The 20,171-nt window shown below is 46.4% G+C and overlaps 1 protein-coding gene and 1 long non-coding RNA gene across 3 annotated transcripts; both read right to left on the bottom strand.

Annotated features, from left to right (window-relative positions):
• Positions 1-1,295: 1,295 nt before the first annotated feature.
• LOC135543592 (gap junction alpha-5 protein-like) lies at positions 1,296-9,679 on the bottom strand. Of its 2 annotated transcripts, none has more exons than XM_064970978.1 (2): positions 8,932-9,679; positions 1,296-3,973 (listed from the first exon to the last, which is right to left on the bottom strand). In XM_064970978.1, the coding sequence occupies exon 2, from the start codon at positions 3,940-3,942 to the stop codon at positions 2,731-2,733; it is 1,212 nt and encodes a 403-aa protein (XP_064827050.1). In that variant the 5' UTR covers positions 3,943-3,973; positions 8,932-9,679; the 3' UTR covers positions 1,296-2,730. The 2 variants fall into 2 exon arrangements, with proteins under 2 accessions (XP_064827050.1, XP_064827051.1); XM_064970979.1 differs by lacking the exon at positions 8,932-9,679 and adding an exon at positions 6,616-8,889.
• A 2,475-nt stretch (positions 9,680-12,154) lies between these two features.
• LOC135543062 (uncharacterized) lies at positions 12,155-12,816 on the bottom strand. Its single transcript, XR_010456176.1, has 2 exons — positions 12,532-12,816; positions 12,155-12,339 (listed from the first exon to the last, which is right to left on the bottom strand). It is a non-coding gene; the product is annotated as an uncharacterized LOC135543062 (long non-coding RNA).
• Between the last annotated feature and the right edge of the window lie 7,355 nt (positions 12,817-20,171).

Below are 20,171 nucleotides of genomic sequence, written 5' to 3'. Positions count from 1 at the left end.
TGTTTTACATTTTGTCACAATTAGTACGAAGAGGATCAGTGGTCTTTACCGTACACAGTCAATATACAATATAGTGCAGGTAGAACAGTGAACGTTGTCATCAGTGTGTAAAATAGAATCGCTCTACTTAAAATAGTAGATAAGACATAGTTTGCAAATTCCTATCATGTGTCACGGGTAAATGTGATTTTAATGGCAGACAATATCTACTTTTACATATAAAATAAACATTAAAACATTTGGAACACTAAAGATACATATTTTCATTGCTTTTTGCTAAAGTGCGAAGTTTACAAAAATGTGATTGCAATGACACCACCCCAATACAATCATTCACGTTAATCAAAGATGCATTGAAAATGAGCTCGACAACGTTTTTTTGTGAATTAGCAGTTAGATTTCGTTAAACATTTCAAAACATAAATCTGAGATGTTGTAAAACACTACACACACAGATTCGGTAAACCAGTGCAAAACGTTTTCAGTTTTCGACCACATACTTTGCCAGGTAAAAAAGATAGGTCCTATTTTTATATATTTATCAGCCCTTATGTTTGATAATTCTGAAAGGGAATGACTTTCCAAAAATTAAGAGAATTCCTCTCCGGCTTACTTTTCACAGTCTCCTAACTCACGAGCTGACAGTGATAAATTAAAGCGGCCTTTCCTTGACAATAGACATACACTTGTTTGGCAAGATCACGTTCAAGGTCTCCGCCCGGTTTTCCGATAACGATGTATCATGCGTCTGTCAAAAAACCACGCAGAGAGAACGGTCGCTGGAGCATTGTGTAGATCCTGATAGGCTCGAAAGAAAGGGAGCGCTGCTCTCGGATCAGCTTTCTCCGTTCAAATATTTCCTTAACATTATAATTATTTCACAATACTGAAAACGGATCAGCTCCTGGAGAGATATTCCCACCTACTGCTGCAAATATTGAGGCAGCTTATTATGAATAATGCTTACCCAATGAAAATGCATCAAATCACCGATTTGACACAACATTGCGTATGTGTGAATATGTTGAGACAAATACTGACAGTAGCATACAAGTAGCAAAATCAGGGGTGCAACTTTCGCTGGCGATGGGGGGACATATCCCCCCCTACATTCTGGAATTGCATTTTTTTGTCCCCCCCCCCCATGTCATTGGAATATGATACAAAATGATGCAAGGGTGTGCTTTAGGACCATGCGGACACCTCCGAGCGGTTGGGTAGACTGTTTGGAGTGTTTATCCGATAGGATAAAATATATATATATTTTTTATGCCCCCCCCCCCCCGTTTCCGCCCAGGAGCAAAATTTAACTAAATTATTTGAACATTTTATAACATATTATTGATATAGGCCTACAGCCTACTCTTTATATTTTAATGCAGTCATCTTGATCATTTTAAGCTTATTTTTCTAAGTCGCTTGTTTGTATCAATTGCAAACACATTGGCATCATTGCATTTGTAGTCAACTTTGTTCTGAAGTTATCGATGTCACAGAGACACTATCACACTGTGATTCAAAGTTTAGCAGATATCTCTGTGTATAAGGGCGAAAAAGCATCTGACTCACTTTGCTGTTCTAGAAGTTGTTCGATTACGAGCGTTTTCAATTGCAAAGTTAGTAACAATGGTTTTGGGAAGTGGTTTTGGGAGGTGATTACAACATCAGGATTCACAATGGTGTGTCTGCATGTTTGTATTGTATGCCAATGAAAGTGTCTGCGTGCCTCTGTAAATGTATGTGTATGTGTGCGTGCGTGAGAGAGAGCAAGCCGACACGTGTACAGCATTTGTCGAAGCGTGCGTTTGTGGGTCACTGACAGGCAGCCGTCCTTCACATATCTCTCTCTCTCTGAGCGACAGACTGGCTGTCATCTGTCCCACTTAGCTGTCCCCAGCAGCCAGTCAGTGTCACAGAGCTGATAGTGTGGCAGTGACCCACTCATTCTCAGGTTTGGCACAAGGCCCCTCCCTGTCTCTCAGGGAGAGACTCAGAGACAGCAGTCAATGTCTCTGTCACAAATGGCACCTTATTCTCCTATATAGTGCACTACTTTTGACCAAAGCTATATGTGCCCTGGTTAAAAGTAAAGGGGGATACCTAGTCAGCTGAAAGCATTCAACTGAAATGTGTCTTCCACCTTTAACCCATCCCCTCTGAATCAGAGAGGTGTGAGGGTCTGCCATAATCAACATCCACGTCTTCAGGGAACAGTACCTTGCTCAGGGGCAGAATGACAGATTTTTACCTTGTCAACTCGGGGATACCATCTTTCGGTTACTGGCCCAACACTCTAACCACTAGGCTACCTGCCGCTATATAGGCAATAGGGTGCCATTTAGGACGCATCCAGACAGATGTCTCAGACAGTCACATTAGGGGATTAGTCCTGAGGGCTAAATATGAAGGCACTAACCCCTCTACAGCTGTGTTGTGCCCGTGGATCCATATCTCAAAACCATGACTGAGACCCATACTAATGATATCTAAGTGCCAATGTGTATGTCAATTGTTCCTCAAGCATCCATATTTCAGGACTTCTGATTAGCTCGAGTATTCTGTTTCATGACTTGCGATACTTTGTAACTTTGTTGACTTGTGCCAATGCAGTGCTCAAATTAGTCCCCCACAACAGAAGAGCCAGAGTCATCCCAGTCTTGTGTGTGTGTGTGTGTGTGTGTGTGTGTGTTTGAAATGATCCAGGAACAGTGTGTGTGTTGGGAATTGGGGCTACACAGCCAAGTCATCGGGTCGCACACGGCTACTGGAGCCGCTGGTCTTGCTCAGACGCCTCTTGTCTTTCAGGTAGCCATTTTGGAAGCCGTTTTGGAGCAGCGAAGGGGGCGGGGTGCAGGCGTTGGGCGTGTCGGCGTGCCCCTCATAGGTCATGTGCAGGAAGTCTTCCTTCCCCAGGTCATCGTGGACAACATGGTGGCGCTCAGTGGCCATGTTGACTGAGTTCTGCTGGTGGGCCAGCCGGTTGTTGAAGGGAGGGCAGCTAGGATGGGGGTGGGATTGGGTGTGCATGGGGTGTGTGTGAGGGGAAGAGCTCACACACTGGCTGAAGTCTGGGGGCGGGGTGCATGGCATGGACGGACGGGGTGGGCTGTCCGGTTCAGCGGCTATGACCGTAGCACTTGAGGGCGTGCGTCCTTGTAGCAGTTGATGTTGCTGTTGTTGTTGCTGTTGTCGTTTACTCCTCAGAAACCTCTGACACTGCTTAAAGGCCAGGTGGTAGAGCTCCACGGCGCTGAGAAACAGCGACACGCCCGACACGGCCAGCATGAACACGATGAACACATTCTTCTCTGTGGGCCGCGAGACGTAACAGTTAACCGGGTGGGGACAGGGCCGACTGTGGCACACGTACAGGGCGTTGAGGAAGACCCCGTAGAGGATGTACTGCACCACGATGAAGACCACCTCCATTAGCGTCCGGATCAGGATGCTCAACACGTAAGTCTGCAGCAGCGCCCCGCGCAGACGCACCCTCCCTATGCCGCTGCCCTCCTTCCCGCACTCTCCCCCCTTGTCTTCCCCATGCTCCAGATAATGCTTCTCCTCTCCTCCTTCCCCTCCTTCCTCCCTGTCACCTCCCCCCTGGTCCTCCTGCTCCTTGCGCCGGCGTTTCTCCTCCATGCGCACCGTGTGCATGGCGTGGCCCATGTAGATGAGCGACGGTGTGGACACGAAGACAATCTGCAGCACCCAGTAGCGGATGTGGGCGATGGGGAAGGCCGTGTCGTAACAAACGTTCTCGCATCCAGGCTGCTCCGTGTCGCAGGTGAAGTCCTCCTGCTCGTCTCCCCACGACGACTCAGCGGCCGTTCCCAAGACAAGAATACGGAAGATGAAGAGGATGGTGAGCCACACCTTGCCCACAGACGTCGAGTGTTCCTGCACCTCTTCCAAGAAGTTTCCCAGTAGACTCCAGTCGGCCATCACCCGTCACACACCACACCTCTGGAACGGCCTGGGAGAGAGTAGAGCAGTCAGGGAACAGTCAGTCATCATCTATAACTACCATCTAGCCTGGTCCCAGATCTGTTTGCATTGTCTTTCCAACTCCGATGGTCACTGGTATGCCATTGACGATAGGAGTTGGAAAGACATTACAAACAGATCTGGGACCACGCTAACTACGATCTACTGCACTTAGAGATCAATGAATTACATTTCTGCATTGAATGAAGGTGCTGTTGTTGTTCTGTGGGATATTTTATTTGTGTTTCTTTTTTCAGGACTTTTGATTATTCTGTTTCATGGCTTGTCACACTTTGTGACTTAATTCACTTGTGCTATGCAGTGTTGACTTGTGTTTTTATTTGACTGGTTTCCAAGTATCTCTTCATTACACCAAAGTATTCTGTGCTATGCTGAGCTGCTCTGTGCCGCTCAGTACCTTACTGTACTGTACTGAGCAATGCTGTGCAATACTATACTGAGCAATGTTGTGCTGTATAGTATTGAGTGATGCTGTGCTTTTACAATTCTATCCTGTTTTGTACCAGGCGATGTGTTTGGGGCTGTGGAGTGGGTATATTAATAGACTTTTCTCCCTGTGTAACCACAGTAGGCTCAGTAGACTGGCCTGATTTGGGCCAAGTATGTTCCCACAGCCCTGCCTGCCTGGCCCAGCAATCTGGGAAATCGGATGTCAGTTTTAAGGAAGTCTAAAGTCAACAAAAACACAGAAATAAACATGTCACAGGGTTTTCTCTTTGCATGACTTAGCCTGGGAAAGTGAGACATACTGATTTACATTTCCTTTGGTCAGAGATAGGTGGTGCATATTTCTTGACACATTGAAAACAAACCAAATCAATAAGGAAGTGGTGACTGGGAAGATGTCATTTTTAAATCAATGCACTTTGTTTCTGTTGATGGAAATTCATCCGTTTCAGAACTGAGTCAAGAAATTTCCAAAGGACCCAATCCCTCAAAAGCATTTTCCAATAACCGACGTCATATGGTCATATGTCAATATACAGTAAATAACAATATTATTTCTAGTATAGGAAAGTCTTCTTCTTCTTCTTGATAGATATCTTGGTAGATTTATGAAGACCTGAGCTTTACCATTTCATCACCCCCATGAACTCTACTGTCAGCTCTTCTCTCTGCGCATATACAGTATATCTGCACTCAAACTAGCAGCGTTACCTGTCACGATACAAAAGCCTTGGCCCTTGCAGAGCAAAGGAAACAGCTACTTCTATGTTGAACACTACTAGCACACACAGCTCACTAGCTGGCGATTCCACATTGGCTCCATGAGCACAGACAGTGCTGTACTGTAGTGTGTACTCCAGACTCTCCCCACTCACACGCAAACAAAGGATAAACTAACTAGTGTCTATTGAACAACGTTTCATAATGCTTCATTTCATACAGTAGGCACACTGTGAAAACATTTATTAAACTAAATAGCATATGTAAAAAGACAGCTATGCAAACTTGATGTTTGACAAACTATCCAGTACGATAATTACCGTTGTACAGGCTAAGTGGTTCAAGTAAAGGTGGCGTTCACTGCTCAGAGGTCATGTTCAGTCTTACCAGCAGAGACAATAAACCCTCCTTGGACTAAAATCCATCTGGCACTGAAGGTTGTATTATTTTTCAGACTGTCAGTCTTTCTATCTAGAGGAGACGGTGTATTACTGTAACTTTCTAGCATTTCCTGAAGGGCATGACCAATGGAAAGTATGGAGCTGCAGGATCTGTGCTCTTTCAGCTTAAGTGAGGGTGTTGATTAGACTGTGTGCGTGTTCGCATGTGTGTGTGGGGGGCAGGTAGCCTAGTGGTTAGAGCATTGGGCCAATAACCGAAAGGTTGTTAGATTGAGCTGACACAAGTTAAAATCTGTCGTTCTGCCTCTGAAAAAGGAAGTTACCCCACAAGGCTGTCATTGAAAGTAAGAATTTGTTGTTAAATGACTTGCCTTGTTAAATAAAGGTTAAAAAAAATAGAGTGGACCAATAGGGGTTCCCTTCTTTATCTACAGCAGACCAGTAGTTTGTGTGGCAGGATGTTTTAAGTTCTAGTGGCCACATGACAGTGACCTCAGGCAAGTTATGGGAACTATGGCTGAGTGGAAAGTAGTTTATTTAAGACATAATATAAATAATACCGGCCCATATTGGTGTATAGAAACAGTTATTCAAACATGTCAAAATAACCTGGAATTTATTTCTAGGGGGAAGAATAGGTTTTTACTGCTGATGCAGTAAATCAGTTTGAGAACAGTCATTGAGACTGACTCACTTCCCATAGAAACTCACCTCCCTTTACATTTCTGTCTGAGGGGTCTTGGTCGCCATCCTGTCTCCACGTAGGCAGTTGAGGAAGTAATGTCAAACAATATGATTTCCTACTGCCAAGGCACTTAAAAGGAAATCGCCCATACTCAAGAAAACAAGTTTCAAAAAAGCTAATCTCTGCGCTATGAGAAAAAACACCAACCCTTCAATTGTTTATCTCACACCAAGCAGTCCTGCTGTGTGTTTACATTTTTTTTTTAAACAATTATCCCAGACCAGCTTATTATGGTTTTCGTGCTTGTTGGCACTTTGCAGGCTCCGTCTTACTTAGATCAGCACCAGGACAATGTACCTGACTGGGGTCTTGGCAGCTGGGGGTACTTTAGGGAGGAAGAAGGTGCTCCCTCTGCCCTTCCGCCCTCCTCCTTCTGTTGTTTACCTCGGAAAGGAGAACAATGATGCTCACTTTACGGTGCTTGGTGCTTGTCTGGAGTCTATAGAAATAGGAAAACTAGAATGGACAAAGCCCCTCAGACCACGGCAATTTCACGCTCATGGCTGGGAATGTCCCTTATGGTAATTGTATTTCTGTGCTGGTGACACTGAGGGCAGCTGTTGAATGGAGAGGGAAGGGGGAAATACCCTGAAAACACCCTGGGACACCTGATAGGAGAGGACAGGGTGGTTCTTTCTGTTCTGTGATATAAGGAAAGCACAGCACACAATCCTTTATTCTGCTTTTTGTCTTATGTCTGTGTTAACCAAATAATGGTGTCATGGCATACATACAGTATGGTCCCTCTAGGTCAGTCACAGCAACATGATGATTTTGACTCACACTTTCCTAGCAGACTTGACTCTTAGCCCCTTGACTCATTTGAAATAGGGGAGACAGTCCACTGGGGCTTCGCCTTTCCACCCTGCTCATAAATAAGTTATTATTAACATAATCAATACTCATACAGACCAGTTAGTCACAAATGAACAATTTTCCCATCAGGGATAGTTCACATTTGAAAGTAGAAAATAAGATAAAACTTCAAAAAGGTGAACCATCTCTCCAGCAGGGTTTACTCAAGTCTGGTACCTGAACGATAGCTTTCTGTAGAGGCACTGTAGTGGTAGAGTAAACCAGCCATGAATTCATTATGTTATGTCTTGGTAGACACACACACACCATTTACTCCCAGTTATTGAGACCTGGGAGCTACAGACTAAAACGTTTGGACATTTGGATCATCTTTAGCCTATCCGTATAGTCTATCAGCAATTCCACACTTCACTTTTAGAAGTCTGACCAATGAGGGTATTGGACTCCTCCCGAATCGTTCAGTCCCTTTTACTTACTTACTTTTAAGAGACTACTTAAGACCATTTCTTTTCCAATTTCAAAGAGCATAGTCCTATATCTTTAAACAATTTGTAGAATTAGCTTTGACTGAATAACTGCCATTCATCATTCAAAGCTTCATTATTATCAAGCGACTTGTTTAAGTGTCTAAGGTCAACTGCTTCTACAAAATGTTAACGAGAAAGGTATATATAGTGTGTGTAAAGGTGTCAGCCCCATCTAACTGTGGATGTCTCAGAGTTTGTCTGACATCATGTCCTTTCCTTTAAGCTCCAACACCATTCTTTCATGTCACTCAAAGCCCATTGAATACTTTTGGCCACATTTTGCCCCAAGGTCACAGGACAATGTAATATTAAGAGATTACATCAGGATAATGGTCCACCCATTACTAATAGCAATAGTCCAAGCTCTGAGAAAGTATGACTTCCCTATTTTGACTTTCTCCTGCTCTCTATATTGTTTGGCTTGCTGCTCCTTTCCTTCCTATGTCATGTTTGTTTTATTTTCGGCATGATCACCAGCAGCACAAAACAAAAAAGTCTGAAAGACAAGGAGGGTTTTGTCTTTGGAGACAATGCAAGAGTAGTTGACGAAAATCTGCTTTTATATGTGTTGGCTGCAATCCCTTGGTCTAAAAGAGTCAACTTTACATCTCAAATTCATCTGACAGGTCGGACAATATTTCAGTACTAACATAACAATGCTTACTCCTTCAACATCACAGCAGATGCTACAGATCTACATCCATGCATGCACGCACCAGTGGTGTAAATTACTTAAGTAAAAATACTTGAAAGTACTACTTAAGTAGTTTTTTTTGGTATCTGTACTTTACTACTTGTATTTTTGACAACTTTTACTTTTACTTCACTACATTCCTGTGATGATGTATGATGTATTTTTTTCTGTGACACTCAAAAGCACTTATTAATTTGAATGCTTAACATCCCTGGTCATCCCTTCTTCCTCTGATCTAGTGAACTCACTAAACACAAATGCCTCAATTGTAAATGTGTCTGGTTTGCTTAATATAAGGAATAACAAATATGTTGTACTTTTACTATTGATACTTAAGTATATTTTAGCAAGTCCATTTACTTTTGATACTTAAGTATATTTAAAACCCGAATACTTTTACTCAAGTAGTATTTTACTGGGTGACTTTCACTTTTACTTGAGTAATTTTCTATTAAAAGGTATCTTTACTTTTACTCAAGAATGAAAATTGGATAATTTTTCCACCACTGGGACACAGACAGACAGACAGACAGACAGACAGACAGACAGACAGACAGACAGACAAAGTTACTCTACCTGAGATGCAGCTGCTTAGACCAGGCTGGTGCCTTTTCTCAGTGTTCAGGTGACAGGGAAGAAAAGTGAAGGACTCCCAATATTAGGGGTGAGGAATATTGTAGTAGAACAGTCGTAATCTCCGTTTCTGTATTAAGGCAAAAAACTGTCCCTGAGAGGATGAAATCCAGAGGTCTTGGTCTCTCTTTCGAGGCTTTTCTGTCTCTGTTTAGACAGAAAACTGCTTGTCTTGTCTTGTCTTGACACAGAAGGTTGTGTCTCTCAAGGTAAAGCAGCAAACGTAGTCTCTTTCAGTGTCCTGGCTAAAGATGACTGGGTTTGTCCCCCAATGTCGAGTCTCTCGTCTAGAGTCCAGACAGAAAGCTGTTTATCTCTCTCCACTGGGGCAGAAAATTGAGTCTCTCACCAGTTGGCTTGATGTGTTGAGGGATCAAATCCACTATCTGTCAATGATCAGAATAAAACGAACTCTTTCAACTTGAAAGAAAACTTAAACGTTTTCGTCAACTATAATGACTATTTCCCTATCTTTCCCCTTTTTTCATTCCTTGGCAGAGATCAGGGTAGAGGGACTGGTGATGCAGACTTTGAGGACGGACGGAGTAGATGAGGGCACAGACCTAAGGCTGATGAGCAGGAACAGCTGTTTGTAATGTAGGAGACTACCAGATGGACCACGGACAGAAATGCAGCCTTAAGCATGGGGGCAGTGGAAGAAATACCAGGCATCACTTGTGGCCTGTCCTCCTACCCTACCCAGTACCCTGCAGCCCTCCCACAGCCTCCTCCCTTCCTCCTCCTCCTCCTCCTCCTCCTCTGCCTTCCTCTCTCTCTCAGCCCACAATGCCCTCGTTTTGCCTGCCTGGTTCTCGTTTCTAGAGAGAGGAATATCTCAGGTCAGGAGGGGAAGTCAGATTGTAATAGAGCACAATGGCAATTCTACATTGGCCACTAACTCCCATTTTGTCTATGCTCCCTCTAAACCATACATGTAGACCCACACACACTCATACAGGAGTGCACGACTCACACACACGCACGCACTCAAGAACACACACACACGCACACACGCACGCACGTACGCACACACACACACACACACACACACACACACACACACACACACACACACACACACACACACACACACACACACACACACACACACACACACACACACACACACACACACACACACACACACACACACACACACACACACACACACACACACACACACACACACAGACAGAGAAAGAGAGGGGCACATGCAATCTATTTTCAAGTAACCAAATTACAACTTGATTTTCCATGACTTCCTGATTTTACAGATTGCTTTTAAAGGCATGTTTGCAATACCAATACAGCCTTATAAGCAAGTACACTATTAGAAAAAAGGTTTCCAAAGGGTTATTCGGTGGTCCCCAAAAGATAACCCTTTTTGGTTCCAGGTCCAACCCTTTTGGGTTCCATGTAAAAACCCTTTCCACAGAGGGTTCTACATGGAACCAAAAAGGATTATCTTATGGGGACCACCAAATAACCCTTTGGAACCCCCCCCTCTACCCTAAAAGGGTTCTTCAAAGGGTTCTCCTATGGGCACACCTTTTTTTCTAAGAGTGTACAGTGGTAACTTTAGAAATGGCCCGTAAGCTGTTGAATGTTAACATCAAGACAACATTAAAAACACATTATCATATAAGCCTTGTAATACTATACTTACACCAGTTAAACCATTTACGCCGTTGGTCTCCCCTCCCCTAAAAGGGATAATTGCCTGTCCTACAGGAGAATCCTTTGGAGAGCCCTTTTTGGTTACAGGAAGAACACTCTCAGAGGGTTTTACCTGGAACCCGAAAGGGTTCTCCTGTAGGGACATCCGAAGAACCCTTTTGGAACACAGTTTTAAATAATCAGACTGTCGGCTGCATTCGGGCGTTGACATGGACAGCTGCAGTATTCCAACTGTTCAAATTCAACTGATCGCCTACAGCTCTGGCATGATTCAACAACAATTATTCCTTCTACAAAAACAAATGTGCCTTTCACAAAGGACCACAGAGAATTTTCAGGCAAGCACATGGTTGGACTCAAAATTGTCATGTCAGTCATTGTAGACCAAACAGCATGGCCAGAGGAGCTCAATCGTAACCAACACAGAGAGTGTTTGTCTCCTGTTGTTGCTAGGTCTTTTATTTACCCCTTCTTCTCCAACCACAAATCAGAAAGAACAGCTTTGTAATGTTCAGACTTGTGACAAAACATCTGTCCGAGAGGGCACACATTTAGTCAGTTTTCTTGGTATCATGAGTATTCCTGTTCGGTGATTGTCTAGTCTGGAGTGTCATGACGTTGCCCTACACTATTCCCTCTCCCTCTGCACCATCCCCCTCTCTCTGTCTCTCCCACACCCAGGCTGGTGCGACCTCAGGTCGTAAATTCCTGGAGGAGAATCCTGCCTCATAGCCAGACAGTATAGAGAGAGTGAGTTTTCATGGAGAGAACAAAGGAATGTCTTCCACCTCACAGAACTTGAGGTCCGAAACAATATTCATGTTCTGAAGAATGTGTAAAAGATTGGTGAAGTAACGAGCTACGAACTGGTCAGTTTGGTACAATTTTGTGAAACTCATGAGAGACAATACCGCCACATTAACGAACGATAATTTATAGCTAATGCTGTCTGGCTATGGAATACTCCTCTTTCAAGTAAAGTCTTCCTTTGTAATGTTCCTAAGATCTGTTATTCGTCATGTGAGTTGAGATGGGTGTGTCTTGGCTATAAATGATACTAAGAACTGTTTTGTAAGCACTCTCAGAGAATTCATTTATAGACACTGAATTGGTCTGAGAGTCACAGGGTTGTGATGGAGCTCATATAATTAAAGATGGACTTTATGATAACTCTGACATGTGTGGTTTGCTCTCATGATTTGGTAAATACAGGAAATTTCCACTACAAGAGTTATTTGATAAATCTTCAGTTTTAATGATGCCAAAGACACAACAGGAGCTAGGTCCTGGCACCAGTGTCTACACAAATCTGGGGGAAGTTACGTTACTTTAAACTTCCAATAACAAAATTGTTGTTTTCGTGCTTAAATGTTGACAATTATGTTAAAGGGGAAGTACATTCCAAAATCAAAGTTGGTCAGATGTTTTCAGACATTTCAACAGTGGTCTTACAAGTATCTGTCTGTAATGAATACGATGGGAGACAGAGTGCTGGTTTCAAGCGCAGGGCGCAGCAGGTATTTATTAGAAAAGGACCACAGGAGGAGGCAGGTAGCTGGGTCCATGGACAGGCAGAAGATCATACACAGGGACTCCAAAAAGGTAACTGTACAGGCAGGGAAAAGGCTAACGACGTAATCCAGGAGATCAGACAAGAGGTTGACGACAGGAAATCTGTTAGGCAAAAGCACAGGCAGGTAATAGGCAAAAAGGCATTGTTAGTGAGGATGGCCAAAAACTGTGATACATAGGAGGACTAATACAGAACTAAACAGAGCTCCGACTAGACCGTATAACAAAACAAACAATAGCTCACAATAATGGGCTGCAAAGAACTGAACTAAATAGTGTGTGTAAATGACATACAGGTGTGTGAACAGGTGGTCAGAATTCAGGTGATTGGGATCTGGAGAGTGAGCTGCGTTCAGGGGATCTGTGTGTTTGAGAGTGTGAGTTGGAAGCAGACGTCCCAGGCCATCTGTGGAATGGAAAAGATAAGTGCCATATCATTTCCAGATTTTAGTATGTGCTTATCATTTTCCATTTATTTGGAATTTGAGGCTGTGTCTACACATTCGATGGCATAGGACATGGATTCATCTCTACATTAGAACACATTTAAAGTCTGAAAACATCTAAGTTAGATTTTTGGAGGGAACTGCCCCTTTAATCTGAATGAATTGGGCTGTATCAGGAAGCTGTTCACAGTTTCTCAATCTTTACTCTTTACGGTTTCTCAATCTTTTCATGTCCTAGTTCGGTTGGCCACTCAACCAGCTTTGGGTTGGACCAATCACAGCTCTGTTAAGGAGCATGAGACGATGGAATGACCCAGTTGAAGCAAATGGGAAACATCTAGGTTCCTCCTTCTGATGAAGTCGGTTGGTGGCCAAAACTTTATGTGATCCGCATTAGGTGAGAATCATTAGGTTGAGGTGATGATCCTTCGCTCTCTCTCTTCCACTGTCTCTCTCTCGCTCTCTTCCACTGTCTCTCTCTCTCTCCTCCACTGTTTCTCTCTCTCTCCTCCACTGTTTCTCTCTCTCTCCTCCACTGTTTCTCTCTCGCTCTCCTCCACCGTTTCTCTCCCTCTTCCACTGTCTCTCTCTCTCCTCCACTGTTTCTCTCCCTCTTCCACTCTCTCTCTCCACTGTTTCTCTCCCTCTTCCACTGTCTCTCTCTCTCTCCACCGTTTCTCTCCCTCTTCCACTGTTTCTCTCTCTCCTCCACCGTTTCTCTCCCTCTTCCACTGTCTCTCTCTCTCCTCCACTGTTTCTCTCCCTCTTCCACTCTCTCTCTCTCTCTCTCTCCTCCACTGTTTCTCTCCCTCTTCCACTCTCTCTCTCTCCTCCACTGTTTCTCTCCCTCTTCCACTGTTTCTCTCCCTCTTCCACTGTCTCTCTCTCTCTCTCTCCACTGTTTCTCTCCCTCTTCCACTGTCTCTCTCTCTCTCCACAACTGTTGCTCTCCCTCTTCCACCGTTTCTCTCTCTTCCACTGTTTCTCTCTTCCATTGTCTCTCCCTCTTCCATTGTTTCTCTCTCTTCCATTGTCTCTCCCTCTTCCAATCTCTCTCTCGCTCTCTTCCACTGTTTCTCCCTCTTCCACTCTCTCTCTTTCTCTCCCTCTTCCACTGTTTCTCTCTCTTCCACTGTTTCTCCCTCTTCCATTGTTTCTCTCTTCCACTGTCTCTCTCTCTTCCATTGTTTCTCTCTCTTCCATTGTTTCTCTCTCTTCCACTGTTTCTCCCTCTTCCACTATCTCTCTCCCTCTCTCTCTCTTCCACTATCTCTCTCTTCCACTGTCTCTCTCTTTTCCTCTGTCTCTCTTCCACTGTTTCTCTCTCTTCCACTATCTCTCTCTTCCACTGTCTCTCTCTCTTCCACCGTCTCTCTCTTTTCCACTGTCTGTCTCTTCCACTGTTTCTCCCTCTTCCACTGTCTCTCTCTTCCATTGTTTCTCTCTCTTCCACTGTTTCTCCTCTTCCATTGTTTCTCTCTCTTCCACTGTTTCTCCCTCTTCCACTATCTCTCTCTTCCACTGTTTCTCTCTCTTCCACTGTCGCTCGCTCTCTCTTCCACTGTTGCTCGCTCTCTCTTCCACTGTCTCTCTCTCTTCCACTTTCTCTCTCTCTCTCTTTCTCTTCCACCTTTTCTCTCTCTCTCTTCCACTCTCTCTCTCTCTTTCTCTTCCACTATTTCTCTCTCTCTCTTCCACCGTTTCCCCCTCTCTCTCTCTTCCACGGTTTCCCTCCCTCCCTCCCTCCCTCCCTCCCTCCCTCCCTCCCTCTAGGGTGATGGGGTTTGTAACTTTAAGTGGAAAGTGTGACCAGGCCTCTAGCGCTTGTCATCAGCACCTCTCTGACTCCTGACACCTCTCATATTGCCTCTCTATATTGCTGGTCATGAGAACACAGATAAAATGCCTTCCCTTTATTTAGCCCTCTCTCACTCCACCCAGCATAGGTGAGAGCAATGCCAGGGCAACCGCCTGCCTTAAATGAGCCTGTCAGGGAGAGCCTTGCTTATGTCTTGATAAAAGGGGAAAGGGGAGAGAGAGGACACCCTAATATGGTGAGGATGGGTACACTGACTAGATTCAGCAACCTAATGTAATACTCAAGTACATATTTCATCTAGGGGTGGGTCCAGACCTGGGTTCAAATAGTATTTGTTTCCCATCCCAGTACATTAGCTGCACTTGACTGAGCTTGCCTAGTGCAATGGAACCAATAAAGTGTGCCAAAAGTGCAAACCCCGCACACCTGGCACCTCCAAGCTCAATCAAACAATCAAAGTACCTGAAATGGGACAGATCTGGATGGGATTATTTATATGATGAAAATGAGTTAATATGCAGGTATACACAATAGATGAAGCCAAAATATTATTATTATTATTTCTTTTCACCTTTATTTAACCAGGTAGGCTAGTTGAGAACAAGTTCTCCTTTACAATTGCGACCTGGCCAAGATAAAGCAAAGCAGTGCCACAGAAACAACACAGAGTTACACATGGAATAAACAAGTAGTAGCAAAGTGATTACAATTTAGCAGATTAACACTGGAGTGATAGATTTATTTATTTGTATTTTTTTATTTTACCCCTTTTTCTCCCCAATTTCGTGGTATCCAATTGTTGTAGTAGCTACTATCTTGTCTCATCGCTACAACTCCCGTACGGGCTCGGGAGAGACGAAGGTTGAACGTCATGCATCCTCCGATACACAACCCAACCAGCCATACTGCTTCTTAACACAGCGCGCATCCAACCCGAAAGCCAGCCGCACCAATGTGTCGGAGGGTACACCGTGCACCTGGCAACCTTGGTTAGCGCGCACTGCGCCCGGCCCGCCACGGGAGTCGCTGGTGCGCGATGAGACAAGGACATCCCCACCGACCAAGCCCTCCCTAACCCGGACGACGCTAGGCCAATTGTGCATTGTCCCACGGACCTCCTGGTCGCGGCCGGTTACGACAGAGCGCGAACCCAGGGACTCTGATGGCACAGCTGGAGCTGCAGTACAGCGCCCTTAACCACTGCGCCACCCGGGAGGCTGGAGTGATAGATGAGCAGATGATGATGAGCAGATGATGGTGTGTAAGTAGTGATACTGGTGTGCAAAAGAGCATCAAAGTATATAAAAACAATATGGGGATGAGGGAGGTAGATTTGGTGGGCTATTTACAGATGGACTATGTACAGCTGCAGCGATCGGTTAGCTGCTTAGATAGCTGATGTTTAAAGTTCATGAGGGAAATGTAAGTCTCCAGCTTCAGCGATTTTTGCAATTCATTCCAGTCACTGGCAGCAGAGAACTGGAAGGAAAGGCGGCCAAAGAGGTGTTGGCTTTGGGGATGGCCAGTGAGATATACCTGCTGCAGCGCATGCTACGGGTGGATGTTGTTATCGTGACCAGTGAGCTGAGATAAGGCGGAGCTTTACCTAACATAGACTTATAGATGACCTGGAGCCAGTGGGTCTGGCGATGAATATGTAGCGAGGGCCAGCCGACTAGAGCATACAGGTCGCAGTGGTGGGTGGTATAAGGCGCTTTGGTAACAAAACGGATGGCACTGTGATAGACTACATCCAATTTGCTAAGTAGAGTACTGGAAGCTATTTTGTAGATGACATCGCCAAAGTCGAGGATCGGTAGGATAGTCAGTTTTACGAGGGTAAGTTTGGCGGCGTGAGTGAAGGAGGCTTTGTTGCGGAATAGAAAGCCGATTCTAGATTTGATTTTGGATTGGAGATGTTTGATATGAGTCTGGAAGGAGAGTTTACAGTCGAGCCAGACACCTAGGTATTTGTAGTTGTCCACGTAATTCAAGGTCAGAACCGTCCAGAGTAGTGATGCTAGTCAGGTGGGCGGGTGCAGGCAGCGAACGGTTGAAAAGCATGCATTTGGTTTGCTAGCGTTTAAGAGCAGTTGGAGGCCACTGTAACGGCTTTCTTTGGTTGAAGGAGAGTCGGACCAAAATGCGGCGTGGCTATTGAGATTCATGTTTAATGAAAACAACTAAACATAAACACTACAAAACAAGAAACGTAACACGAAAACCGAAACAGCCTATACTGGTGCAAAGTATCACAGAGACAGGAACAAGGACAATCACCCACGACACACTCAAAGAATATGGCTGCCTAAATATGGTTCCCAATCAGAGACAACGATAAACACCTGCCTCTGATTGAGAACCACTTCAGACAGCCATAGACTTTGCTAGCAAACCCCACTAAGCCACAATCCCAATACCTATGAAAAAAACCCAAGACAAAAACACACCACATACCAAAACCCATGTCACACCCTGGCCTGACCAAATAAAGAAAGAAAACATAAAATACTAAGACCAGGGCGTGACAGAACCCCCCCCCCCCAAGGTGCGGACTCCCGGCCGCACACCAAAACCCATAGGGGAGGGTCCGGGTGGGCGTCTGTCCACGGTGGCGGCTCCGGCGCGGGACGTGGACCCCACTCCAACAAAGTCTTAGTCCATTTTCCTCGCGTCCTTAGATAGGCGACCCTCGCCGCCGACCTTGGCCTAGTAGCCCTCACCAAGGGCCCCACTGGACTGAGGGGCAGCTCGGGACTGAGGGGCAGCTCGGGACTGAGGGGTAGCTCGGGACTGAGGGTTAGCTCGGGACTGAGGGGTAGCTCAGCACAGAGAGGAAGCTCAGGCAGGTAGTTGGCTCTGGCAGATCCTGGCTGGCTGGCGGTTCTGGCAGATCCTGACTGACTGGCGGATCTGGAAGATTCTGGCTGACTGGTGGATCCTGGCTGACTGGAGGATCTGGAAGATCCTGGCGGATCTGGAAGAGTCTGGCTGATTGGCGGATTCTGGCTGACTGGCGGATCTGGAAGATCCTGGCTGACTGGCGGATCTGGAAGAGTCTGGCTGACTGGCGGATCCTGGCTGACTGGCGGATCTGGAAGAGTCTGACTGACTGGCGGATCCTGGCTGACTGGCGGATCTGGAAGATCCTGGCTGACTGGTGGATCCTGGCAGACTGACGGCTCTGGCTGCTCCATGCTGACTGGCAGCTCTGGCTGCTCCATGCTGACTGGCGGCTCTGGCTGCTCCATGCTGACTGACGGCTCTGGCTGCTCCATGCAGACTGGCAGCTCTGGCGGCTTCTTGCAGACTGGCAGCTCTTGCGGCTTCTTGCAGACTGGCAGCTCTGGCGGCTTCTTGCAGACTGGCAGCTCTGGCTGCTCCATGCAGACTGGCAGCTCCTTGCAGACTGGCAGCTCCTTGCAGACTGGCAGCTCTGGCTGCTCCATGCAGACTGGCAGCTCTGGCAGCTCCTTGCAGACTGGCAGCTCCTTGCAGACTGGCAGCTCTGGCTGCTCCATGCAGACTGGCAGCTCTGGCTGCTCCATGCTGACTGGCAGCTCTGGCAGCTCCTTGCAGACTGGCAGCTCCTTGCAGACTGGCAGCTCCTTGCAGACTGGCACTCTGGCTGCTCCATGCAGACTGGCGGCTCTGGCTGCTCCATGCTGACTGGCGGCTCTGGCTGCTCTATGCAGACTGGCAGCTCTGGCGGCTTCTTGCAGACTGGCAGCTCTGGCGGCTTCTTGCAGACTGGCAGCTCTGGCGGCTTCTTGCAGACTGGCAGCTCTGGAGGCTTCTTGCAGACTGGCAGCTCTGGCTGCTCCATGCAGACTGGCAGCTCTGGCAGCTCCTTGCAGACTGGCAGCTCCTTTCAGACTGGCAGTTCTGGCTGCTCCATGCAGACTGGCAGCTCTGGCTGCTCCATGCAGACTGGCAGCTCTGGCTGCTCCATGCAGACTGGCAGCTCCTTGCAGACTGGCAGCTCTGGCTGCTCCTTGCAGACTGGCAGCTCTGGCTGCTCCTTGTAGCTCTGGCTGCTCTGGCAGCTCTGGCTGCTCCTTGCTCCTTGAATATGTGGACATCTATAAGTACCTAGGTGTCTGGCTAGACTGTAAACTCTCCTTCCAGACTCATATCAAACATCTCCAATCGAAAATCAAATCAAGAGTCGGCTTTCTATTCCGCAACAAAGCCTCCTTCACTCACGCCGCCAAACTTACGCTAGTAAAACTGACTATCCTACCGATCCTCGACTTCGGCGATGTCATCTACAAAATTGCTTCCAACACTCTACTCAGCAAACTGGATGCAGTTTATCACAGTGCCATCCGTTTTGTCACTAAAGCACCTTATACCACCCACCACTGCGACTTGTATGCTCTAGTCGGCTGGCCCTCGCTACATATTTGTCGCCAGACCCATTGGCTCCAGGTCATCTATAAGTCCATGCTAGGTAAAGCCCCGCCTTATCTCAGTTCACTGGTCACGATGGCAACACCCATCCGTAGCACGCGCTCCAGCAGTGGATCTCACTGATCATCCCTAAAGCCAACACCTCAGTTGGCCGCCTTTCGTTCCAATACTCTGCTGCCTGTGACTGGAACGAATTGCAAAAATCCCTGAAGTTGGAGACTTTTATCTCCCTCACCAACTTCAAACATCTGCTATCTGAGCAGCTAACCGATCGCTGCAGCTGTACATAGTCTATTGGTAAATAGCCCACCCATTTTCACCTACCTCATCCCCATACTGTTTTTATTTATTTACTTTTCTGCTCTTTTGCACACCAATATCTCTACCTGTACATGACCATCTGATCATTTATCACCACAGTGTTAATCTGCAAAATTGTAATTATTCGCCTACCTCCTCATGCCTTTTGCACACAATGTATATAGACTCCCCTTTTTTTCTACTGTGTTATTGACTTGTTAATTGTTTACTCCATGTGTAACTCTGTGTTGTCTGTTCACATTGCTATGCTTTATCTTGGCCAGGTCGCAGTTGCAAATGAGAACTTGTTCTCAACTAGCCTACCTGGTTAAATAAAGGTGAAAAAAAAGTAGATTAGCAGCTCTGGCTGCTCCTTGCAGACTGGCAGCTCTGAACAGGCGGGAGACTCCGGCAGCGCTGTAGAGGCGGAAGGCTCTGGCAGCGCTAAACAGGCGGGAGACTCCGGCAGCGCTGTAGAGGAGGAAAGCTCTGGCAGTGCTAAACAGGCGGGAGACTCCGACAGCGCTGGTGAGGAGGAAGGCTCTGACTGCGCTGAACAGGCGGGAGACTCCAGCAGCGCTGGAGAGGAGGAAGGCTCTGGCAGCGCTGAACAGACGGGAGCACCTGTATGGATGAGCCGGAGAGACAGCCTGGTGCGTGGGGCTGCCACCGGAGGGCTGGTGCGTGGAGGTGGTGATGGATAGACCGGACCATGCAGGCACACTGGAGCTCTTGAGCACCGAGCCTGCCCAACCTTACCTGGTTGAATACTCCCGGTAGCCCTGCCAGTGCGGCGAGGTGGAATAGCCCGCACTGGGCTATGCAGGCGAACCGGGGACACCGTGCACAAGGCTGTTGCCATGTAAGCCGGCCCAAGGAGACGCACTGGGGACCAGATGCGTAGAGCCGGCTTCATGGCATTTGGCTCGACGCTCACTCTAGCCCGGCCGATACGC

This window comes from Oncorhynchus masou, chromosome 7 (genome assembly GCF_036934945.1).
Source record: "Oncorhynchus masou masou isolate Uvic2021 chromosome 7, UVic_Omas_1.1, whole genome shotgun sequence".
Lineage (NCBI taxonomy): Eukaryota > Metazoa > Chordata > Actinopteri > Salmoniformes > Salmonidae > Oncorhynchus > Oncorhynchus masou.
Note: the sequence above shows the minus strand (reverse complement) of the source record. Positions and strands in the feature narration are given on the sequence as shown.

Coding starts and splice junctions, on each gene's coding strand:
- LOC135543592 (XM_064970978.1), bottom strand. CDS start 3,942: ATGGCCGACTGGAGTCTACTGGGAAACTTCTTGGAAGAGGTGCAGGAA.